Source organism: Urtica dioica, chromosome 3 (genome assembly GCF_054948205.1).
Source record: "Urtica dioica subsp. dioica isolate 48M chromosome 3, U.dioica_male_clone48M_v1_H2, whole genome shotgun sequence".
In the NCBI taxonomy this organism is placed as follows: domain Eukaryota; kingdom Viridiplantae; phylum Streptophyta; class Magnoliopsida; order Rosales; family Urticaceae; genus Urtica; species Urtica dioica.
This window is the reverse complement of record NC_142758.1, coordinates 47,710,135-47,734,827: the sequence shown is the minus strand read 5'-3', so window position 1 is coordinate 47,734,827 and position 24,693 is coordinate 47,710,135. Positions and strand designations below refer to the sequence as shown.

Genomic DNA, 24,693 nt, shown 5'->3' with positions numbered 1-24,693 from the left:
TCGAGTAACCATGAAAGTTTCTATAACAAGAATCACTCGAGAAAGAAAGGAATTAGTGTGTGGACACTTTTAAACACGACGACTCAAGAACAAGTCTAAGAGTCGAAGAGCTAAAACGCTAGGTCAAATGTGGACCTAGGTGCCAAAACAAAAACGAAAAGAACTAGAGAGAGGGAGAGAGAGAGAGAGAGAGAGAGAGAGAGAGAGAGAGAGAGAGAGAGAGAGGGCGGCCACAAGGTCTAGAGAGAGAAGCTCTCAATCTCTAACTTATGTGAGATGGGAAAACAATGAGAATGAGGCCTCTATTTATAGGGGAGGGATTACCTTCAACAAAGTAGTTTCCTCTTCTATAGAATATCACATATTCATGAGCAAATATTGCATTTTCCTTCTCTCCCTTTGGACGTGCAAAGAGTTGCTTCTAGAAGCAAAATTGTTTCTTTTTTGATTGCCTTCTCTTGCCTTTGGCTGCCCACCTTAGTTTCCTCATAGAGGAAATTTGTTTCATCTTTTTCTTTTGGCAAGTATCTTCATGCATCAATGCACAAAATAATTTCTCTTTCTCTTGGGTTTGGGCGTGTACACCTTCTAGAAGGGGTTTCTAGATTTTTCTTCATTTGTTCATGACAACATAAGAAAAGCCCATTAAGAATTTTCAAGTAAAATTCCATGAAATGAAATTAATCCTCAAGGCCCAAATTCTTTAAGTTTGGCCGAGTGATATTTGTCATCATATGACAATGTCAAAAAATTTATTGACATTCATTTCATCCTATGTCCAAAAGGACAAAAATACCATTTAGACAATTTTCGTAAAACTTGTCTCGTTCTTGTTTTGACTTAGCTTCTGGTTTAACTATTTCTACTCGATATGATTTTTGACAGTGACCTCATGGATCCAAATGAACAAAGCTTGAGCTAACATACTTGGACTCAAAAGTTCACAAACCTTTTACAAGTTTAGCTTAATGTCAACTGACTCCGTTAAAGAGTTGACACTGAGAATCTCTCGGTTCAAATAAATTTATTTTCTACTCAAGAATTCAACTTAATTGTGATGAGTGGATCCACTGAATATTATCTATGCTTACCCTTCATGAATATCATCAGCTAGTCGGGATTTACAAAATTACCATTTTACCCTTCTAGCTGTTATTTCATCAACTCTTTTGTCGCTTGTGAATAAGTTAGAAACAATGTATTGACGAGGAGCTAAAAGTCACATTGATTCATCCAAAAGAGTCATGACTCAATTTGGACACTGAGTTCATTTATTTACATTCCAAGAAACAAAGCATGATGTGATATACATTGCATTTCAGCAATCTTGTACATGAATTCCATATCTATGAGATCATCGCAAAGTTACTCATGACATCTTCATAACTTAGTACTTCACCAATAGGTCCTATTCAGAATCACATAGTGAATCCGAACTTTGACTTTCTCAAATGAGAATACGTAAGCTATTAAATGACATGTCTCATTTTAGGATTGATGTAAGCATGATGCAATTCATACGTAGTGACTTCGAGACATAAGAGGTTAAATGGTTTGTTCTTGTCTCTAGAAGTGTACTGATAAATTCAGTACCTTCAGAAGATACCTAGAATAACTATAGTCTCCAACTCTCAAAGTCCCATAACCAGACATCATAGATTCTTCTAACAATCGTACTGAGATCAATAGTCTTTTGATCCTTAGATTGTGAATATGTAGTTTTAAGCAAACCATGAAGAGTTTGTTTATGCAAATCTACATTTGTCTCTTCATGTGTTGTTAGGTTTGTTTAAGGACTAAAAACTATAGATTATCATAAAGCTTCAAACAGACAAGGAAGAATGAATGAACGTTTCAACTTTTATTGATTATTCAGCAGTTACAAGCAAGAGTCTTCGTAAGACTATATGACATCAAATGTACATAAATAAACACTATTACTCTTCTTGTGGGCACCATTGACAACACACATACCCGAGCGCAGACATAGCCATATGATACATGTCGAGAACAAGCTTGACACATGCACACCATAGGACAACACGTATTCATCATTTTTTTTGTTTAACTTTTCCTTTTAGATATTTTTACCACGGAAAGTTTTTAACGAGGTAGTTAAGTTTTGTAACTTTTCTTATAACAATTGTCAATTTTTTTAATAAAAAATCTCGTAGTAAGTCCAAAAGAGCTCAAATATACTCTAAAAATGCCCTAAATAAGGCCCAAAACCAGATATAGACCAACTAACCAAGCATAGTCCTCATCCCAGAAGGTAACATGCTTGGGCCAGGCTGGGCCTAATGGTTCCAAATTTTACGTAGGCCCGACACGAGTTCATGGGTCAGCCAAGCTTACCACCGTGCTTTCCGTGGGAGTCCAACTGGCAATTATTGGTGGGTAAAAAAAATAGTGGGTCTCATGGATTTCAAATGGGGGAAGGGCTTAACTATGAGTGATTCAAAGAGAGTTTACAAAAATTTATAAAAACAAAAAATTTATCATACTATGAGTGGTCAAAGTTTGCCCCATCCGAATCAAAAGAGAGAGAAGAAAATATTTCATAATATAACCTCAATGGATATAAGCCCCATCCGAATCAAAAGAGAGAGAAGAAAATATTTCATAATATAACCTCAATGGATATAAGTAATTACATTTCTTTTATTTTCCAAACATGCACCAACCCAAAAAATACCAATCAACACCTAAAAGCCCTATTCTTTCTCCTCTATCACGCTTCACCCCTCTCTCTCTTTGCTCGGCAAGCCTTCTATCACTATTTTTTCCACTTCCCTTAGGTCTAGGGCCTCTCGCTTTGCTCGGCCAAAACTCACCGCCGCTCTTTCCTCTATTTTCTTTTCTTTTAGCTTCGTCCGACATCATTTTTTTCATTTTTCCGCGTTGACGGCTCTTTCTCTTTGCTCAGCCAGAACTCACCGCATGTCGTCTTCTTTTCTTTTAGCTTCGCCCTCGAACGTGTTGAAGTCTAGATCTCGTGGTTTATCTCGTGTTCATCACGTCTGCAAGAATACTTCCATACCAAGATTTATCAAGGTTCGTCTCCATTTATCCTGATTTATCTTTTGGTATTAAGGTTTGGAGCAATTTAAAAGATATAAGAATCTTTCTATCCTGATTTATCTACTACCCAAATAAAATAAAATAAATGTCGTCTAGCCTGATCTCTCTCAATTCTATGTAACCCATATTCAATTTACATAGTTTAGCCCCATCATGTAACCTGATTAGTTAAGCTCCACCATGTTTCGGTTTGGGTTCCTACTAATTTCTAGTTATCACTAAAACGATTGATTTAACGTTTAAGTTACGCCTTTGTAACTAAAACTTCAAACTGTGCCTCATTTTCGTTATAACGTTGTCACTAACCTGTATGATTTTACAGTTAGTAACAAATAGGTAACTACACGATGCACTAAACCCAGATTTATTTATTGATAAATATGTAGCTAAATATAAAAATGTCTCCCCGTTTTTAATGCCTCATATGTAACTAATCTAGAACGTTTTGATGTAATGTACTTGCAGTGATGAAAATAGATATTTTTACTTACGTCAAGCATAACGGTGTACGGCTCATAGATGAGTATTATCAGGCTGGTGTTACATATGCACTGCTTATACCGTTGTTGATCAACTTTGAAGATTTCATGAAGTTGTTGTTTGGTTTCTAATGGAAAGTTGAATCCAGAAACTCATAAGTTGGTGGTTATATACGAGACGGAAGGGGCGGTAAAATCAGTAACAATTAACTCTGACACGAGTTTGACATGTTATTTACATATTCGGAAAGAGAGACCGAATAAAATAAAACTTTCACTAGTTTTGGATATTTTGTCATTGAACCCAAACCCATCTTTTGCGCGAGATGGTTCAACTCCGAACACAGAGTGGTTGTCTTAGGACTGAACCAGCACAAGAACCGTCCATGCAATCTCATGTCGAGGAAGGTAGTCAATCTGATGCCACCAACGACGACAACGACTCTGTCACAAGCAGGAATGAGTCCTCATCTCTTTCTTCCAGCTCTGGTCCGAAATCCGGGGAACTGAGTAACAACCCTCCTAGTCACCCTACTACCACGAATGATGATTCCATCTGCCTTGACATTATGGATATTAATTCTCCAACCAGGATTTTTAAAGGAGGATTGTATGCTAACAAAGTTTCTCTGGATATATGCCATGAATGATCAAGCTACTCATGTACATATGAAAATAATTCCGAAAGTAGCATTTTGTTAAAAAAAATTCTGAAAATGACACTTAAAACAATAAATCCAAAAAGACTAACGGACTATATCGACTTGATGTGGCAGTCAAGTTGGTAACTCCACGTGTATATGAAGTGGCACTCTCTATATGAGTGAACACATACGTGCAAAGCACGTGCTTAACATGCTACTATATAGATTATTTCAATAAACAATGCTCTCAGCGGTTTTTATCAAACAATGTCAATCTCCTCAATAGAATCCATGATATGCGTTGTATTTTCCACATATACCTGTCTATTAATTTAGTTCTTTTTGTAGCACCAAAATCAATTAATATCCTAAAAACAGACGTCTCTTGGTTATTGGTATACTACTATTATTGACTTTCCTATATTTTATTCTATAAACCCCTTTTTCCCATCAGATAATATATTAACATTTACTCCTACGGATCATATTATATGCAGTGGAACAATGATATATTGGCATGATTGTAAGCTCTTTTGCCTAGCTTTGTTTGAAATGAGATATTAAATAATTGGCGACAAAATGATATTTATGAAATAGAATATCAAAGAAACTAAAAGTCAGAAGAAAAATCGGCTGTTCCATTACGTGAGATTCTGAACTTTGCGCACTTACATGATGCCTTATAATCATTATCACATGCACGATATCATGAGGTCGCACATGAATTACATGAGAACCATTTAGTGCAAGACATGGTCAAAAACCTTGAACATAAGGTTTTTGAATTAATTATAATAATATAGCTCTGTTGCAACATAAAGTATGGGTCGGCACGAAAATATTATTTATTTAGATATAAGTCAAAGCTTATAATCTTAGAATAAACCAATTCATTATTCACTTTCTAACGTAGAAGGAAGAGAGAGTGAATAATCACTTTGAACTTCGAAGACCTAGATAACTTAGAGTTAGTTTGTAAATCGTCGTAAAAAGCATTTTTCTAGCCATGTATCGAACTATCAATAATATCGAGAACAAGTGGTCGTAACATAGCAAAGAACACACATTCAAAATTGTTAGTACGTCAACAAATTCATAATTTGTTTTTGGATTTGTGACATAATCCACTTATAACATATGTTCTAACTATATTTTTGTTTGATTTTAGAAAAAAAATATTCAATTTTACTAATATTTTAGTCCAATTTCTCAACAAAAATAACAAGGAACACATGATATCATAATCTAGCTGGCAACCAATGTTAGAGTTTGGTCCTTAAAGCTCACGTACGTGCTAATGTATACATTGGCGTAACCAGAAATTGCATTTAAGCGGGGCGAATGTGATGATAAAAACTATTCTAAATTTTGTAAAAAGTGTGTAAGAATTTTTATTTATTTAAGCAGATATTATATATATATATATATAATTGATTAATAATTTTATGCTAAAAATATAAATATTAGAGTACACATTAATTTTCAAAAGCTCAAAGAGAGTATATTTCCCCTTGGTTCTTACGTGGCTCAGTGCACATATATACTGGTAAGCGGTTTCTCAACGCATATGTAAAGTGAAATTTTTGAAGTTGGTTGTCTCTTAACGCATTATGTAGTTTTCATTCCATCGATCAATACAATTATGACGATTAACCGTTACCGCCACCGCTCTTGTCATGGATCAATATAACTTTACATAATCTATATTGTTATGTGAAAAACGTATCTTTTCTAATATTTTGATCCTTATATTCTATGCATGATTAGAAATTTTGAATTGCGTAATTAGGATTATGATTATAATTTGTTTCATCTTGATCTATACCAAGGAAGGGGGAAAAAAGTATTTATTACTTGCTATTTAATTCTTGACGAAAAATCAATTATTGTTAGATATTCTTATTCTTGATGTTAATCCATACATCGAGTGTATATATATTCGACGAATCAATTACATCGAGTGTATATATATTCGATTGAATTAACATACACAAGATTTATAATCTCTATGTGATCAAATCCCGAGTTATCACGAATACTCTCACAAGTAATGATTTATTCGTAAATTAGTTATTTATGTTATTTATAAATTTTATATTTATTTGTAAATGAAATATTGATTTAACTATTTATTTATTTGTAAATCATGGCATATATGTATAAATGAAAACAAGATATGAATAAAACTCAAAGATGTATAAATGATATATATATATATATATATATATATATATATATATATATATATATCCTTTACAATAAATACAACTTAAATTTTTTAAGGGAGCATGTGAAAAAAATCTAAAGAGGGTGAATAAGAAAAGAAAAAAAAAACTATGTAATTCTAGATGATCCTGTTTTCATATATATAAAAAAAAAAAAATATATATATATATATATATATATATATATATATATATATATATACATTCTCCATGTTATAAACTCAAATTGGATTCTCCGAACTGTTTTGCTCACTAAAGTGGCAAAAGATAAGGACTGATTTTTCTTTGTAACATATAAATGGAAAAGAAACACCTTATTTACTATACATTGCTCTTTGTATCATTACCAGTTTACGAGACCTCGTTAATCTAAACCGCGTTATTAAACGTGCTAAACCAAGTTGATAAGATCCCTTTAAATGATTTGGATACAGAAACGGAGACATAAAAATACAACACGTAAAATGTACAAACCCTCTTATTGGCTTTAGTTTCCTTTTAGATCTACCTATTTATTAATTACCATTTCATTCCAAGGATTCTATGTTTAAATACCAAAGATAATACTTACAGATTTTTTTCTTCCGGTTATAAGGCTGAAAACTTTTTTTTTTTTTTCTACCTTTTATATTAAAAATAGGATAAGAACGCGTATATACACACACACACTCACACTATAATTAACAAACAAACAAAATCACCACAATTCGCTGATACCCTCCAATATCTATATATAAAAACCACCAAACCCCAAGTGCTAATCAAGATATTTTCAGAGAGAAATAAACCCAGCAAAAAAAAAAAAAAACCCTCCAGTCAAAAAAAAAGAAGAAAGAAAGAAAGAAAAAGAAAATGTGTGGCACTGAAAAACCATCTTCAAACCCAAACGATCTGAACAAAAGCTCAAATGGCATTGTGATCAGCAAAGAACATGTTGTGCTCAACCTTGACCAGTAAGTATATTTTTCATTTTATGTGTGTGATCATGATCATGATCATGATCATGACGATGATGATGATCAATATGTGTAGCGGCGATCCGACGGTGTACGAGGGGTATTGGTCGTCGGAGAAGATGGAGGACAAATGTACGGTTGTGATTAAAGGAAACGAGTTGATGGGCTACATCAGCGATTTCGGGAAGGCGTGTTGGTTCATGGAGACGGGGCTCGAGGCGGCGATTAGGAAGCTCCACCGCGTCACGGGGAACGCTACGGTGGACGGGCGCCACGTGGTAGTTGGGACGGGGTCCACGCAGCTCTACCACGCCGTCCTCTATGCCCTCACCACAACCACCACTAAACTCGCCGGAGACCGCCCCGTCAGCGTTGTCTCCGCCGCGCCTTATTACTCGGTACATACCTACATTTTTATTTAATTCATTAATTGATACTATTTTTTTTTGTGTGCTGAAAATAGTTTTTTTTTTTAATTATTACACAAGTGATATTTTAAATTATAGGGCTATTTTATTTATAAAAAAATTAATAAACATCAACTACTTAAGAAGCTTGAGATATATTCACGAACTTAAATAATTTGTTAGTTTAATATATATATAAAAAATACTTATTGTAATCCAATTTTAAAATATTGAAATAAAGATTAGAAAAATAAAAAGTTAAATCAATTTTGGATTGTTAGAGTAATATTGTGATTTGATGAAATGTATTTATATTATAAACTAATTATTTTAGTTTGTAGATATGTTTTAAGTTGTTTGAGTGTTAGATTTTAAAAAAAAATATGAAAATGAGTAAACATTACGTAACAATAATCGGATGACCATTTTACTCGCATAAACTCATGAATTATTTTCAACAAAAAAAAAAAAACAATAAAATCATGTTGATACTTGAATTTAGCACTTTTTATTTATTTATGTCAACTGGTTATGCTATTTTATTTGAATTCGAAGGAGGTGTAAGTTATTTTTTTAAGTATATGGGATTGAGACTATAGTCTTTATCTATTTGGGCAAACAAAGATAACTCAAGTGATATTAATCCAATGGGTTTGGCTGGGACATAAATGAGAGACGTTACATTTATTTTATTTTTGTCTAACCAATTTGGATCCAATGTGGGATTTCGAAACCAATCTGACAAATCAGTTTTGGAACAATACTAAGATTTTTTTTTTTTTTTTATATGTAGAACAATACTAAGATTCTAACTAGCCAATATTGCCTCTATATTTTTGGTCATTTGTAAATAATTAAACAAATACATCACATGCTTTTAAGCTAAAAATAAAATTTATTAATAAGGACGAATAAAAACCAAAAACAAAAACAAAAAAAAACCCTCCTCTGTTTTCTGTGCCTTAAACTGAAGCAATCTGATTGTGAAGTTGGCGTGGATTGCAAATTGGTGACACATTTATGAGACTGTCTTTCTAAACACAGACACACATGCAAATGTCTGCGCGGACAGAGCCACATACATGTTTTTCTTTTTCTTTTTTTGAATTCAAAATTTCCATTATTTTTTTTTTTAGAAAAAAGAGCATACATGTTTCTCAGGGAACATGTAACAGACACAACCACGTCCTAATCGATCATGTGTTTTGATTTTAGCAAAAATATTGCTTTGTGATTTGTGAACATGGCATGTAGATGAACATTATGATTTTCAACTAGTTGATTCATATTTTTTTATTTTACAAATTTCCAAGTAATTAAGTCTCTACAAATTTATAAATGATTAAATAGTTATGAAATATATATATAAAATTCGACCGTGTTAATAAAAATGCATGGTTATTTATTTACAATTAACGAAAAATTAGCTATATAACAATTTTATTATATTTATAGGGCTATTTTTCTAGTAAGTGCTTTATTTTATTTTGAAATTTTTTGCAGCAATTTCCAGATGAGACGGATTTTCTGCGATCGGGCCTATTCAAATGGGCCGGCGACGCTCACGCTTTTGACGGGGAAGGCCCGTACATCGAGGTGGTAACTTCGCCGAACAACCCCGATGGTGTTGTTCGCCGCGAGGGCGTAGTGAACAAAAAATGGGCCGATCAAGGAAATACCTTTTATGATCTCGCTTACTATTGGCCACAATACACCCCAATTACCCACGCGGCCGATTATGACATCATGACTTTCACATTTTCCAAGAGCACCGGACATGCCGGGTCTCGGATTGGGTAAGAACATAAACAATGAAAAATTTGGTTTTAAGTCTTTATATTTTTTTTTTAAAAAGGACCAAAAATCTAGATCGGACTACCGATGTTTTTAAATATTTTATATGTAATCCGATTACGTTAGATTTTTAACCAGTCTCAAGCTCAACCAGCCGTTTCTGGTTTAAAAAATTGAGAATTAGACCGAACCGGAGTGGTTCCAAATTTTATAATTTTTATAATCTTAAGGCATTTAAGTCGAACATGTGGATAAAATAGAATTTTTTGTGTTAATATTGCGAAATTTAATTTTTTGAGTTATTTTTCTAGTTAAATTTAGGATAAGACCATCTAAAACGATTTGGTCAGGTTGATTTGTGTTCTTCTTTTATCGTATCGGACCTCAAATTTATTTTAACCACATCTAAAACGCTTCAGTTCAGTTTGTAGACCTGTTTGAGATCAGACTGAGACTTAATAAAATATTGATTCGGAGTCTATGGTTTTGGTTTTTGAAGTTGGGCAATTGTGAAGGACGAGGAGATTGCTAGAAAGATGACTAGGTTCATAGAGCTTTGCTCGCTTGGAGTGTCGAAAGATTCCCAAACCCGAGCCGCTAAGATCATGGGAGTGATTTGCGACGGGTACCAAGATTTCAGCCTCAAGAGCCCCGAGAATTTCTTCGAACACGCTCACGAAGTCATGGCTGGACGATGGAAGAGGCTGAGAGAGGCCGTCGCGCAAAGCGGTGCCTTCACTCTTCCAAACTACCCCAAAGAATATTGCCTCTTCTTTGGAGAGTTTGCCGAGTCAAACCCCGGTACTAATTGAACTCTCCCCCGTTTTATTTTTTTTCTTTCGTATCAACATTGATTTCCGAAACTTTGGATTTTAATAATTAATTTTTTTTGTTGTTGTCCTTATTCCGAGAAAACAGGGTTTGCGTGGCTGAAGGTCAAAGACGAAGTGGAAGTAGATTGTGAGAAGCTTTTGAAGGAGTTCAACATTGTGGGACGGGGAGGGAAACGGTTCGGGGCTGATCCGAGCTACGCTAGAGTGAGCATGCTGGGCCGGGAGGAGGTGTTCGAGGCGTTCCTCGAGAGGCTTTCGGGGATCAAAGGAGTCGATAGAAATGGGCATTGCTGATTGGTTCACAATTGTTACAAGGGAATAAGTACTGAAAAGACGCATGAAATTCATTTTGTAGTCATTTGAGTTAGGTCAGCCCTGAGAATGACTAGGCTTTTTGTCTTAAGCCATTATCATTCATCTGGTGGTTGAATTTGGTGTAATAAATTTTTTATTTATATCTGCTCATAATAAAAGATTTGGTCATTCAGTTATCTTATTGATGCACAAAAGTGGTGGCAAAAAATAAATGCAATAATACAAGTGAAGTTTATGGTGTCTTTATATAACCCCAAATTACTTTCAAATACATTGGGACCAATGTAAAGAATGATAAATAAAAAATGAAAATAAAAATATTGATTACTTCGGAATTCAACACAATTGAATCTTTCTTTTCTGAAAATGAGAAGCTTACACACTCATGGATGATGTAGTCACGAAAACAGACGAGCAACAATATTATGTTCTGTAAAACGCTACCGGGAAAGAAATTTAAACACAAGCTCTCTCTTGTCAAAAGATTAATTTAGCCGCCATTTTTGTTCCGGACCCGAGTCGATCAAAGTGTAGATATATATAACTTGCAGAATTGCCTTTATATAAGTCGAAGTTCGTACTCGCCGGCCATTGTTATGTATCTCACCCATGGAAGAGCCTGGTATCCACTTTTCTCGATAATCTTCAGATAGCGAACCTGGAAGAGAAAAAAATAAAAATACCACAATTTTCACATCACATATCAGGCCATTTGTTCTCCACACATCTTTATTTATTCCCCCAATTTTATTTTTATTTGGACCTGAATGCTAAATTATCTTCCTCTTATCACAAATCACTATGTGCTTCCTTATTCATTTCTTTTCCTCTCTTTACTATAATAAATATCGTCTGATATAAGTTATAACTATGAAATGATTCCTTGCCAAAAACGAAATACCAATACTCTAAAATGCTGGCAAAATATTGCAACGAAAATCACGATTATTTTTAAGCGTACCTGTATTCCAGAAACAGTGAAATATGGAATCTCAAACTTGACCCGAATGGGAGCTTTCCTCTCGGGAGCACCTTCTTCTGCTGTTATGCTTGGAAGGCGAAACTCTGCTCTCAACATATACTCCTGAAAAAAAAATTACAAAGCAATTATAACTAGTAAGAGAAATAACACCGAAAAATTGATATCAGACGTGGCTTAAGAACAAAGTAGCTTCAAAGTTTGTACCTTTCCTCCAGGAAAAGATCTTATCTTCCAAACCAACGCATCGCTTTCAGGTGCATATGCTGCGGATCCCATTGATGTTCGAACATCTGGATTTGTGGCATCACACGGAACAGGTAATTCAATCTCGACATTTGTAGCAGTACTGCAAAATTACAAATCCATAAATAGCAAGTTTTAAATAAACAAAAAAGGACTTATAGACTATCTGGAGAAACAACGATCAGATTATATATAGATCTCTCAGTACCTGCGCTCCTTGAACTGGCTCCTGGCTTTTACCGTAATCTCAACACGACTCTTTGAATGCCTTTCGACTTGAGCTTCCACCCAAATCAGGGGTTTTACCTGCAAGTGAGACGATAGAGTTATAAAATTTTACTCGACAACAAACTCTCGAGAATGAAACAAAAAAGCACTGCCAGTGTAAAGGACATGTGTAACCTGAGTGCTGAGTCTATATGTCATGAGATCGAAAGCACCATCGGGTGGTACGAAGGATATCGTACGGTCATTTTCAAATCGGGCCAAACGCACGCACCTACAACCAGAATAGTGTAACAGAAATTATCTATTTTTAGAAAAACCCAAAACCGTCATTCAAGCAGATCGCAGATTTAAGTTTGCATACTGATGAAACTTGATGTCTTCCAAATCAATTGCCTTTCCTTTTGTCGCTCGTCCTTGGGCTTCTAGCAACACTCGATCATTGAGCCCAAGCTTGCATTCAGGCATACCACTGCAATGAATAAATTAACAAGTTCTAGTTTAGCCAGATGATAAGCCAGAAATCTTGTCAATGGGAAATGCTTTGGAAGTCGATTCAACAGCTTAAGAGTGCATTTTATTGGGGTTTAAGTGAGGGTAACAAGACTACATACTCGCTAGACCCATAAAATAATATTGAAAGCCTTAAACAGTTGGATGTTACAAACACTAATTATAGCTTTAAAAAAAAGAGCCGACAATATTAATTTGGACACACCATTTCTAGCAAAAAACAAGACGAACCAAAGTAGAGAGGTAAAGATATCAACTCACGTCAAATAAGTTCTCATCTTCAATGCCCCCACAACATCAGACCTAACTATCTGTCCATTACTGTTAACAAGGATATTAACGTTCTCAACCACATCCAAGAAAACCTGTTAAACAAAAGAATCTTATCAGCGCTTCACCTGGTTTATAATTACATAATTACTTTTTTCGGGTCAAATAAAAAAGAAAAGCAACTGACTTCATTTTTCTTGTAACGAATTCCTTCACTGCGCCAAGAGACAGCATTCGTGACAGCCATTGGGGGCCTCTGATTGGCTTCCAATCTATAAGCATCTGTTTTTATAAACTCACTAAGAATCTTCGCTTCAGTGAACTGAGGGTAACCGAAATCCATAATCTCATCAAGCAGCTCATACTGCATAGAAGAAAAATGACATCAGCTTGAATTACAAATTATTACAATAACACTTCCAGATAAACACAATAATAATGGGCTCAACCACATTCTTACCACAACCACAAAGTTATCCCTAAGGGATTCCTCTTCTAGCTCTTCAAAATAATGCTTGAAGACCTGCCAACAACAACAAAGTTACAATGGTTGAAAATCCGATCAATTTTAACAAAATGCTTCTTCTGGTGATCATAGAGGTTTTTCCAACACTAAAATACTACCAATCGTGCTTACATCGATCACACGGTGTAGAAAAAAGATAATGCTAGCAGCGTTGCAGTTCTGCCGGGACGCTGCCATGAAGAACACGTTGTTATGCTGTATAAACATGTACGATACGCCATTGTCGTGAACAATTGGATCTGCGGACTCTGGATCGCCCTGAACCACATTACATAATTGCACACATTGACACGTAAAACAAAAATCCAGACTTGTAAATGAAAGCTTAACTAATAACTCTTCCATTGCTAGTTTGTTCTTTTTTAATCATCTAATATACAAAAACAGAATATTATTAATAAGAAAGGCAAAAAGTTTTAACAGAATATTCATAAATTTCATCTCTTTGTTTTCTCCAAACTCGTTTTCTTGGGAAACCGATTACCCAAAACTTAGTCTGATTGCTAAATTCAGAGAAATGAAGAACAAAAAACAGCATTCCAACTTTTACTAAGCTCTAAAGATGATTCTGTAGATATAAGTCGAGACTTTGCATTGTTTTTAATCTCGACCACGATCATTTTATCATGGATTCCTAGCTATGAGTGTTGATTCCATGAATAATTGCTACGAGCAGACAAAAATCGCCACTCGAACCTAACTCAATTATGCAGAATTTCATTCCAGTAGAAGCGAAGATTGGTAAATCACAGGGATTTCTCAGTTTTAGACTCAACTAGTCGTCTCGGAACTTAAATCAATCAAACACCCAACCGGATCGGATCAACAAGTTCTTCCAGAAATCCAAACCGAAGAGAGCAAAACGAACCTCTTTTTCGATGAGCTTAGTGAAGAACCGCTCGGCCTGAACCGCCGTGACATCGCCGCGATAATCGCGCCAGATCAGGACTCGGCCTTTGATGTCGAGAAGGAACAGCGCTGAGATAGCTCCAGCCATCTCGCTCCGCCGCGTCGTCCTCCGTGAGCTTTCCGACGATCGATCAGATCGGCGTCGCAGAGATCAATAACAAATTTCAATTTCGATTTTAAAGATTTCTAGGGTTACGTCGTCAATGGACGAGTCACTCTGTGATTTCAATACTCTTTTCGATTAATTGCTCGTCTCTTTTTCTCTTCTGTCACAGTTTGTAAACGACATTTTCAGATTCAGAGCAACGGACTATGCTTTGGGGTCTTTATGATACGACGCCGTTTACGTGGTATGTTTCTATTTTTAATTTTATTTTCATTATTTTCAAGTTTTCATATTTATATTGGGTCAATTAGAAAAATATCAAACTTAAACGTTTGATATCGCTAAATAGCCAACATTTGGTAAATTTTAGATAAATACCATTTTCATATATTTACATAAGTAAATCTTAGATAAATAGTCACCTCTATATACTAAATCACGTCATAATTTACGGTTATTTACTTAAAATTTACTAAACATTGGTTATTTAGCAATGTCAAACGTTTAAATTGACTATTTTTCTAATTTTCTGTATTTATATTTGGCACTGATTTATATTTGTGGAATATATATTACATTCATGAAAGAAAAAAAAAATGAGCGTTTGAATTGAGCGTTTGAAATAGTGCATTAAGTTTCATTAACTTTATCTTTAAGAACACTCACGGAGGTGGGTCTATTGACAAATAAGACCCACATGCTCTCTCACAAGTCACATTAGCGTCGCTGATCGCTAATTTTTATCATTTTAAACATAAAAGTTAGGGCGTCGTAGCTATTTAACCAATTCAAACTTGATTTTAAAAACTAACCAACGTTCAGTTATTTTGGTAAATTAACCATTTACCAAAATTAACGTGTAAAAATTTTATGAACAATCATGTAAAATGCTACTTGATTAATGGCTAGATTTTAAACATGTTTAAAACGTTGGCTAAATTACAAATCTAATCTTTCAAGTACTAGTCGGTGAGATTTTTTAAAAGTTATATACATAACCCACAATGGAAAACTTGCATAACTTATTCCACGATAGGAATGATAGTGGAGTGTTTAGTTATATAAATTATGAAAAATGGGATTCTCTTATCTCATCTTATATTTTGCGGAAAAGTAAACTTTTGTAATCATGAAAATCATGCCATAACATTTCATATGCATTTTTCACATGACCAAGAATTTCCGAACCATTCTCCACCGTCAACTCCGCTGGCTCGGCACCTCCACTTGCTTCAGGCCCAGAAACGTCAACTCGATATGGCTCAAGCCGTTCAACAAATTCTCCGCTTTGATATGAACTCGTCAAATGGAGTTCTCTGAAGTTCAAATTTTTAGAGGACTGTCTATAAGAAAATTTTGATATAGACAAAAATTTTGTGCGAGAAAGCTTTCGAATTAGGATGGATTAAATGATGTCATGAAAAGTTGCACAAACCCCATCAATAAATTAGATGAACGACACAAAATCTTTAAACACACACAGTTTTTACAGGAGGGCTCGACTTTCTTATGTAGAAGATCTCTTAATCCATCATCGTCCACGCAATTCTCCAACGCTTCTCGTTAATCGGAAGCGTTGTTCCAAGCTCATATTTATCTCAATTACCTTAAAACTGAAAAAATGGAAGATAAATTTCTTACGAGGGTTTCGGGTGGTCTGAGACGGTTTTTGGGTCGGAGCCGATGCCATTAGACGATGGCCATGGCCAATTGCCTAAGAACTTCGTCATTGGTAGCCTGTAAAACCTAACAAAACCCTAACCCGCGAAAGATTCATCATCTTTTTCTTCTTCTTTTTTTCTTTTGTTTTTTCAAATCCGTGGATTAGTGTACCATTGGAATTCAATTACTCCTTTATATATATAGTTGCTATTACGTGATCTGCAAGTCAGTCTACATTGTATATTAATATATACATATTATTATATATATATATATATATATATATATTTAAAACTATACTAATATATAATAAATATAAGTATTAAGCTACTAAATAAATATAGTTTAAAGTAGTTTGAACTTTGAAATTTAAACAAACTTATAGTATGATGATATTAAGCTACTAAATAAATGATCGTCGTGATAAAAGTTCATAAAAAGGATTATTGACGATATTTAGTATGTGATTTTAAATATATAGTAGTTTTTTTTTTTGGGCCGTTAAATACTATATGTGGTTATTTTATAATTATTTTGTTTAGAATGAAGCTATAATTTGGGTTTCTCACTTTTGCAGCATCTACCTACTATTCAATATTAATAATTTATATCGGGGAATGAATCACATGATGATATTCAAATTAGTACCTCTACAAGATATATATCTATCTGTTAAATATAATAAAAGTACAATATAAAGAATCAGTTTTCAAATAAATAAGGGAAATTAATTCAATATTTTTTAAAACGACCAAATATTTCGTATTTTACGCTTATTTTTGGAATTTTTTACTTCTCTAATTTTAGAATTTTCAAAATGGGTAAAAAAAAAATTAAAATTTATTGTAGTGCTCTATAATCTAGAGTTTCTCAAGTTTGGTCAATAATTCAGTTTTAATCCAAGTAGAAAAATAAATTGTAACGCCAACTATATAAAATAAAAATATAAATAAAAGAAGTCCGGCTCAGATTCTATATAAGGAAACAATATTAGTGTACCATTTCAAACATTTGTGAAACGAAAAATTGGGAAAAAAAATGCCATTCCCATATCTACCACTTCTTTCGAGATAAAGCAATGACTGGTTACGTAACTCGTAACCATAACAACAAAACTAAAATTAGGACCCAAAAGCCTAATAATATACCAACGTAAATAACTTTTGTAACAAAACAACCCTGTCCAACAATTACCGCCTAAGATATTATGATCCAAAATAGGCAAAGAAACTCAACTCCTCTTGCGGTTTTGTAGAGCATGCCAATGAGCCAAAACCCAACCCAAAAAACCTAGTTTGCCTGCCAAATTTTTCAAGCTTTTTTTTTTTTTTCTTCCACGAAACGACATGAAGAAATGCCACGTAGTTCTTGCGGCGATCTTCGTCTTCTATTTGGCCGTTGTACCTTCTTCAGCGGTCTTGTTCGCCCGCCACAGGCATCAACTTCGAGTCGGATTCTACAACACAAAATGCCCTCAGGCCGAGTTAATCGTCTCGTCTATCATCTCAAAGGAGTTCATAAAAAATCCCAGCATTGCGGCTAATATCCTCCGGATCCTCTTCCACGATTGCTTCGTTACGGTAAATAACTCGCCTCGCTAAGACTATGTTCCGTAGAATGAAAGGAAAAATAGACAGAAAGAAAGAGAGAAATAATGACGGAAATACAACATAAACCATAGAAGATATATATTAGTCTTTTCTTTCTTTATGTCATGAAAATTTGTTATATGCATAATCACTACTATACACATAAACTTTAAAATTTTATAGTATTCATGCGCGTGCACAACCCAATTTTATAATTTAATTGGAGGGACATAAAAATGAGATCCCGAACATTTCAAGGTGGTGTAAGCTTGCTAATTTCGTGATCGAAATTAATATATGGTTATTATTTTCAGGGGTGCGACGCGTCTGTCCTTCTGGATTCGACGCCCTCGGGGGAGCCGGTGGAGAAATTCTCGGCGGCGAACGGGGACGGGCTGAACGGCCTGAACGGGCTCGGCGTGGTGGACGAGATAAAATCCCGGCTCGAAGAGCTGTGCCCCGAGACGGTCTCGTGCGCGGACATATTGGCCTTCGCGGCCCGAGACGCGATGTTCCACTCGGGCCTGCCCTTCCACTCGGTCCCATCGGGCCGCCGGGACAGCCCGTCCTCGCGGGCCTCGGACGTTTTCAGAAGCCTCCCGTTCCCGACCATGGCCGTCGAAGACATGATCAAGATCTACGCCTCGAAGGGCCTCGGGGTCGAGGACATGGTGGTCCTCGCCGGGGCCCACTCCGTCGGGGAAGTCCACTGCAAGATGTTCGACCACCGGCTCCACCTCAACTTCTCCGACACGCGGGTCCCGCCCATCGAGCCGGCCTACGCGGAGTTTCTCAGGACCAAGTGCCCGGCTCCGAGCCTGGGCTCGGTCGAGGAGAGAGACTCGGCGATGGTCAAGTTCGACCCGGAGACGCCGTTGACTTTGGACAACGGGTTTTATAGGGGCTTGTTGCGTGGGAGAGGGTTGCTTCAGTCGGACCAGGTGTTGGTCGCGGACCAACGGACCGGTCCGATCGTGCGCGAAATGGCTTCTCGCCCGTTGACTTGGGGTTTCAAGTTCACCCAGGCTATGGTGAAGATGGGGAAGATTAATGTGACCACCGGGCATAGATTCGGTGTAAGGAAAAATTGCCGGGTCCCTAACTAAAACAGATGAGCCTAGTGTGACTTTGTCGATAGATTTTAACTACATACTCTTTTTTTTTTTTTATGTATAGATATTGTCCGACAAAAGAACATTTATCGAACCGAACCGAGTTCCGGTTCAGAGTCGAGAGCTATAAAAGGGCCTAAAACCCGCCTCTAAAGAACGACTGTCTTTTCTTTAGTCATGGTAAATGCTTGGGTTTATACGATTTTATATAGACAGAGAAACATACTATAAAATGTTGACACGCACAACAAGTGCTGAGTAATACCAGACGGTTCACATCGCGTATTCACCTCCACCCATGTCGCTGATGACTCTCTCCACTTTAATTAACATATCTGGACACGTAAAAAGGTAAAAAAAAAAAATTAGCTGATTGTAATCAAGATATCAGAATAAGAAATGCGTTTTAAGGAGTAATGTTAAACAAATTCGCAACATACCGTGGAAGGAAGCGTCTTCCATATACTTCTGCGATACATAACAAGTTAAATATATCAATAAATCGCATAAGTAATTCGAAAAAACATAGATCAACTATATAGGCAGGTATAGAAAACGAGCTTTGAATAATACCGCGATCTGTGACTTGAGAGCGTCTTCCTCGGGAGCAATTTGGTATCCTGCAACTAATGTCACAAAAGCATCGATGTCGAAATCTATCAGTGTCAGATCGTAGATTTCTGTTTACAAGTACGGTGAATTCGATAACCGATTACCTTCCTCGGCAATCGGACAATAGTCAGTCAGCAACGAGGTGAAGCTGGGAGGCAAAGCGGCGAAGTTACTTTCGAATTTGGTCACAGGCATGGTCTCCTGGGTCAACGGAGGTTGTTCGGCTTTATAGATCAAGTTGGCGGGCAATTCAGGGCTGTAATCCGCAATGGGATTCATGGATCTCATGAACTCGGAAGCCCTGTAACACCGGAAAAAAAACTCTCTAAAACATCCTCTGAAGAGAAAGGACTAGATTAGGAATAGCCGGTTGTGTTTTATTACCCTGGAGACATGAAGTCATTCAGAACAGGTTTGTGCTCACTCTTAAAAGGCTTGACATCAGTCTCACCCTTGAAAATGTCCTAAAACGAATTTTCCAGAACAATACGAGAATGTCAAGATTAGCATAACTGAAAACCCTTGTAAGATGATCAAAACAAAGATTTATACCTTCAGAACATTGACGAACGCCTCGGTTTCACATATCGTCGAGAATCGGATGCCAAACTTCTGGTTCTGAAAAGAAAAACACCAAAACAAGGCTCGATTCAGTTTTCGAGGCCCTTTCTCAGAAACAGAAAATCAAGCCAAATGAATTTTATCCTACTTCTCCGGTGCTGTCTCTGTAGCTGACGAACAAGGCTCTGGATCCTCTTTCAGGAAATCCGGAGACGCACTTCACTTGCGGCCATGAGAAGTGAAGCTTCAAAACGTAGTGCTCTTCCTGATAAATAAGAAAAATAACGCATCTAAATGATTTTTCCTCCAACTTTCTCAGGAGCCAAACAGAATCCGAGCACAGTCCAAAAGAACAAAACTAATTAAAAGATCGCTAGGTTTAGAATCCTCTCACCAGCAAGTCTCCTCCGAGGCTGACGTCGAGAACGGCGTCGGCGCCGGCGCCGGAAGGATTGACGGCGAGGCGGAGCTGAGCCGGCGTCGACGCGGCGAGCCAGGTTCCGAGCGGGCCTCGGTCACGGATGTATCTCGGGAGAGGAACGAGATCGGAACAGTTCGGAGCCGCCGCCGGAGAAGGATAGCAGAAGAACCTCGAGAACTGGACCTTCCATTGCCCTCGACTGACCATCGACGCCTTCGTTTCTTCGAGGACTGGCATCACCGCGAAATTTCCCGCCATTTTCTCTCTCTCTCTCTTTCTGAATGAATGAAACAGTGAATAGCTTGAAAGAGAAAATGAAAATTTTGAAAAAGGCTTTTTCTGTACGGAATTTATTTCTGTACCGGTCTGAAATGGACCGGGTTTGCCACGTGTCATGTTACCGCGCGTTTATTTGGGTAACGAACCGGGCTTATTTTAATTAATTAAAATCATCGGATGAAAAAAACTATTAATTTCTTTTCTAAATCGGATTTGGATTTGGATTTGGCGAAGAAAGCGGGTAATTGCAAGAAAAGAGAAGACCGACTCTGTGAAGCGAAGAGAGAGAGAGAGAGACCGCCATGAACGCTCTTTTGGGCTCAGAGCTTTCTTCTCTGGCGTCCGTGTCTCCAATATGCGCGGGAAAATCGAGGAGCCCGAATCGCTCTCGATTTGGGGCGGCGATCGGTTTTCCGGCGGGGAATCGCGACCGCCGCCGGAGGTTTCAGGCGACGAGGGCTCTGATGGACTCTGCGACGATCGAGCAGCTAGGGCTTTCGGAGTCGGATATCAGGAACCCGGCGATTTCGACCTCGTTTCGGAGCGCGAGGTTTCCTAGGCCGAACCAGACCGTCCTCGATGCTCAGACTAGGGTTTGCACCGGACCTACCCAGACCAAGCCGCTTGACGAAGAACAGGCTTTCAAGGTTCTCGATACGATTCTGAGATCAGGTAACCATAGATTTCGCTTCCCCAGATTAACATAACGAGTCGAGATTTCATTTCATTTCTTGCTGGTTTTCTAGTCCGCGGAGAGCTGAAAGACGAAGAACAAGTTTCCGCGGCTCAGCTCGGCGCGTTTTTCGCCGGAATGACAATCCGAGCCAACGCTTTTCCGGAGGCGACTCAGTGGAGCGAAGGCGAGAGGCGAGCGATGAGCCGGTTTTGGCCGTTGCTCGCTCGAGCTCTTCCGCCGGACGTGGCCTTCGTGGCCGACCCCGAAGGCTCAATCATAGGATCCGCAAGCTCGATCGGACCGCATTTCGTCGGAAATTGCAGCAGCGAGATGAGGCTCGTCGGCGCTCTGAGAGAAGTCTTGGCCGGCGGTCACCTCGGCTTCGAGGAAGTCCAGGGCGTTCTGAGGGAAGTTCTCCCACTGAGAACCGAAGATTCGGCCCACGGCGGCGGCGGACAGAGCGAATCGCTGCTCTCCGCGTTTCTGATCGGTCAACGTATGAACAGAGAGACGGATAGCGAGTTGAAAGCTTATTGCCTCGCATTTGATGACGAGCTCGGTATCGCTTTTCCCGTTTTAAGAGAATTTCGATTTTTTCGTTTCTTTCGATGATGAGTGTTTTTATAGCTTCTTGGATTTACAGGCGAGACTCCGATCGCCGATGTTGGATCATTGACTCATTACGGAGAGCCTTACGATGGGAATACACGGTTCTTCAGGAGTACGTTGTTCGTCGCTGCAGTTAGGTCGTGTTACAAAGAATCTAGCTTGCTTCACGGTGTGGAATGGATGCCACCAAAGGTTTGGCTTCTAAGTCTCCGATCACTTCCTTTTTTCAACCTCACGTGTGATTAGACTATAAAACCCTAGATAGCTTGTTGATCCTGTTGATATAAGTCGACATTTGGCAATACTTTCGGTTAGATTTGTTACCTTTGGTATGAATTTGTTAGGACCTGGGATATTTGGGGTATTAGAATAATTAGTAGATAAGTGAGGGCAATACTTCCGGTTAGATTTGTTACCTTTGGTGTTAGGACCTGGGATATTTGGGGTATTAGAATAATTAGTAGATAAGTTAGGGCAATACTTTCGGTTAGATTTGTTACCTTTGGTATGAATTTGTTAGGACCTGGGATATTTGGGGTATTAGAATAATTAGTAGATAAGTTAGGGGTTGATGTGTAATATCTAGAAGTTAAGTTAGCCTATAAATAAGAAGAATTAGTTGTGAATAGATAGAAATAAAAAACAGTCTGAAAGTATTTTTGTAAGGAAGAAATTCTGATTTGGGGAGCGCGGATCTTTTGAATGTCCGATATCATTATCGAATACGTCGGGGCATATCGAATATTGGTGGGGATGTAGACTTTATTCCGACATATCTGTTATGACCCAGGATCTCATGATGGGAATTTGCCAATCTCTCGTAATGGGTTAGGTTTGTTGTAATTAATGAAAAAGTTAACCACGTAGAAACTTTTGTTCTTTGTTCAGGGAGGTATTACAGAAGAACAAATGCTGAAATTCATGGGAGCCAATACAAGATTATCCCCTGTGCAGGCTAAAGAACTTATCGAGGTCAGTGTTGCTCCACCTAATCATGATGGCTTGATTTAAGTTATATAATTATTTAAGTGTCTTTTGTACTTATTTTAGTCCTCAAACTTGTGATTTCAGGATGAAGAGGTTGGCTTTGCCTACGTAAGTCAACGTGAGGCTCGTCCATCTCTGTATGAATATCTAGCCAAATTTCTTCTCTTCGATAAGTGTATATCTTATGTTAATATGTTTGATGTTTGGGAAACAGTTTAAGTAACAAATTCAAAATAAAATGTGGTTAAATACGCGATCTTTGGATAAAACAGTGATTGTCTAATGAGAACTATTTACATGACTTGTGCAGTTATTCATTGATTACCTTAAGAGAACATATCAAAAAGAGACCACCGCTGGCAACTACAGAAAAGGTTCAGCAATTTGTTAAGGTGAGACACACGTTTAATGAATGAAGAGTTTACTTTTCTGCAAAAAAATTCCTTTTTTTTTTTGCTTCACCTTCAACTAATAAATTTATGACTGTATACGATTTCTCTCCCCAAGGCCCGGGGAAAGGAATCAATGGTTGCTGGATTTTATCATGAAGGTTATGAGGAGCCACTTCTGATGCTCATGAAAAGAAGGGGTGTTCATGCTGGCTTGGTTGTCAAGGTTAGTCTCTGTGTTGGTAATTTCAAATAAAATTATTGTTTATATTTAATTGTTTGCACGAAAAACCTATGATCAAGTTATTAAAAAATCACTTGATTAAAACTCGGGTTTTGTTCGGTTCCAAAGGGCGAGGAAGGGGCTCTGTCTATGACAACAAGATTGCGATCAGCGACCACGCCATCAAAAGGATTTCCCGTTAATTACTGTTCCGGTTTCCGCTCCTCGATCTCGGGAACTACATGTCATGTGGATGGTCCGTATTGTATACGATTTCTCTTTCCTTGGGTTATATATGCTCTTGAGAAACTTGATAACAATTCTCTTATATACGCTGCAGGAGTTTCACGTGAAAGCTTTAGTCTCGAGGTTAACGCGAAAGACTACGGATTTGATCCCAGTGATACACCAAGAACCGATAGATCGGTAACGTTTAACGAAAGACTTCTTCTCTAGTTTCTCTGAAATTTGTAAAATCGGAAACCAATGTCGATATTTTGACTAGCGCAGGTTGCGAAGAATATAGAGTTTGGTTTAGCAGCTCTTGGTGGCAAAAAAGGACCGGCTTATGATCGGATTGTGTTAAACGCTGGAATGGCTGATCACTTGCTGGGATGTGACGGTGCAGAAGATATCTCTGTCGCTTTGCAGAGAGCAAGAGAAGCCATTGACAGCGGAGAGGCTCTGAAAAGGTTGATGAGTTACATAAGGAACTCGAACAAATTTAGACAAAACTTGGCCGGCGTGTAACAGGTGTCTTTCGATTCTCAAACGTAACATTATACGGAATTGCATTACGGTATAGGAACAGAGTAAAAAAAAAAAAAGAAGAAGGAAAAAAAAGTTTTTCTGTAATTCTTTTGTTTTATTGCTTGTCGTGTCTCTGTTGCTGTAGTGGGCTTTGAATGGTTTGTCGATATGACAATAAAGCATTACCTCATGTTGAATATGGCAGTTTTTAATGTAGTTATTTTGATTTGACATTTGACATTCATATGGGTTCAGGTTCTTTGCAAGTTTCATCAACATTCTTCGGAAAGCCCTGTATTTTGTCCCAAATTTCTG

At 37.2% G+C, this 24,693-nt stretch overlaps 4 protein-coding genes and 1 pseudogene across 5 annotated transcripts; 3 read left to right on the top strand and 2 right to left on the bottom strand.

The window, feature by feature from the left end:
- Positions 1-7,110: 7,110 nt before the first annotated feature.
- On the top strand, positions 7,111-10,782 carry LOC149403287 (L-tryptophan--pyruvate aminotransferase 1). Its single transcript, XM_089609653.1, has 5 exons — positions 7,111-7,382; positions 7,462-7,783; positions 9,296-9,588; positions 10,086-10,387; positions 10,505-10,782. Exons 1-5 carry the CDS (start codon positions 7,282-7,284, stop codon positions 10,711-10,713), a joined length of 1,227 nt encoding a protein of 408 aa, XP_089465779.1. The 5' UTR covers positions 7,111-7,281; the 3' UTR covers positions 10,714-10,782.
- A 178-nt stretch (positions 10,783-10,960) lies between these two features.
- LOC149403286 (AP-1 complex subunit mu-2) lies at positions 10,961-14,705 on the bottom strand. Its single transcript, XM_089609422.1, has 11 exons — positions 14,362-14,705; positions 13,605-13,751; positions 13,428-13,490; positions 13,155-13,331; positions 12,959-13,062; positions 12,549-12,656; positions 12,362-12,458; positions 12,168-12,265; positions 11,921-12,062; positions 11,696-11,818; positions 10,961-11,392 (listed from the first exon to the last, which is right to left on the bottom strand). Exons 1-11 carry the CDS (start codon positions 14,488-14,490, stop codon positions 11,294-11,296), a joined length of 1,287 nt encoding a protein of 428 aa, XP_089465548.1. The 5' UTR covers positions 14,491-14,705; the 3' UTR covers positions 10,961-11,293.
- A 2,811-nt stretch (positions 14,706-17,516) lies between these two features.
- Positions 17,517-18,865, top strand: LOC149403285 (peroxidase 5 pseudogene; annotated as a pseudogene).
- On the bottom strand, positions 17,535-20,808 carry LOC149403284 (poor homologous synapsis 1). 2 transcript variants are annotated; one of them, XM_089609873.1, is made up of 9 exons: positions 20,439-20,808; positions 20,193-20,309; positions 20,036-20,101; positions 19,868-19,947; positions 19,588-19,784; positions 19,445-19,497; positions 19,312-19,339; positions 19,137-19,206; positions 17,535-17,626 (listed from the first exon to the last, which is right to left on the bottom strand). In XM_089609873.1, exons 1-8 carry the CDS (start codon positions 20,721-20,723, stop codon positions 19,145-19,147), a joined length of 888 nt encoding a protein of 295 aa, XP_089465999.1. In that variant the 5' UTR covers positions 20,724-20,808; the 3' UTR covers positions 17,535-17,626; positions 19,137-19,144. The 2 variants fall into 2 exon arrangements, with proteins under 2 accessions (XP_089465999.1, XP_089465998.1); XM_089609872.1 differs by lacking the exon at positions 17,535-17,626 and having other exon boundaries at positions 18,940-19,206.
- Positions 20,809-20,949: 141 nt separating this feature from the next.
- Positions 20,950-24,650, top strand: LOC149403283 (anthranilate phosphoribosyltransferase). Its single transcript, XM_089608959.1, has 10 exons — positions 20,950-21,416; positions 21,491-21,979; positions 22,064-22,221; positions 22,918-23,001; positions 23,101-23,153; positions 23,327-23,408; positions 23,524-23,631; positions 23,758-23,884; positions 23,969-24,054; positions 24,139-24,650. The coding sequence occupies exons 1-10, from the start codon at positions 21,047-21,049 to the stop codon at positions 24,376-24,378; spliced, it is 1,797 nt and encodes a 598-aa protein (XP_089465085.1). The 5' UTR covers positions 20,950-21,046; the 3' UTR covers positions 24,379-24,650.
- The last annotated feature ends 43 nt before the right edge of the window (positions 24,651-24,693 follow it).

What these genes read in the sequence shown, in the direction of transcription:
- LOC149403287 (XM_089609653.1), top strand. Translation starts at nt 7,282, where the DNA reads ATGTGTGGCACTGAAAAACCATCTTCAAACCCAAACGATCTGAACAAA. An exon ending in GTTGTGCTCAACCTTGACCA is followed by an intron (nt 7,383 to 7,461) that starts GTAAGTATATTT and finishes CAATATGTGTAG; the next exon opens with CGGCGATCCGACGGTGTACG. An exon ending in CATGCCGGGTCTCGGATTGG is followed by an intron (nt 9,589 to 10,085) that starts GTAAGAACATAA and finishes TGGTTTTTGAAG; the next exon opens with TTGGGCAATTGTGAAGGACG.
- LOC149403286 (XM_089609422.1), bottom strand. Translation starts at nt 14,490, where the DNA reads ATGGCTGGAGCTATCTCAGCGCTGTTCCTTCTCGACATCAAAGGCCGA. An exon ending in CATATAGACTCAGCACTCAG is followed by an intron (nt 12,266 to 12,361) that starts GTTACACATGTC and finishes TCTCACTTGCAG; the next exon opens with GTAAAACCCCTGATTTGGGT. An exon ending in TCACTGTTTCTGGAATACAG is followed by an intron (nt 11,393 to 11,695) that starts GTACGCTTAAAA and finishes TTTCTCTTCCAG; the next exon opens with GTTCGCTATCTGAAGATTAT.
- LOC149403284 (XM_089609873.1), bottom strand. Translation starts at nt 20,723, where the DNA reads ATGGCGGGAAATTTCGCGGTGATGCCAGTCCTCGAAGAAACGAAGGCG. An exon ending in CGTTCGTCAATGTTCTGAAG is followed by an intron (nt 19,948 to 20,035) that starts GTATAAATCTTT and finishes AATTCGTTTTAG; the next exon opens with GACATTTTCAAGGGTGAGAC. An exon ending in CTCTCAAGTCACAGATCGCG is followed by an intron (nt 19,340 to 19,444) that starts GTATTATTCAAA and finishes TATGTATCGCAG; the next exon opens with AAGTATATGGAAGACGCTTC.
- LOC149403283 (XM_089608959.1), top strand. Translation starts at nt 21,047, where the DNA reads ATGAACGCTCTTTTGGGCTCAGAGCTTTCTTCTCTGGCGTCCGTGTCT. An exon ending in CGATACGATTCTGAGATCAG is followed by an intron (nt 21,417 to 21,490) that starts GTAACCATAGAT and finishes CTGGTTTTCTAG; the next exon opens with TCCGCGGAGAGCTGAAAGAC. An exon ending in AACTACATGTCATGTGGATG is followed by an intron (nt 23,885 to 23,968) that starts GTCCGTATTGTA and finishes TATACGCTGCAG; the next exon opens with GAGTTTCACGTGAAAGCTTT.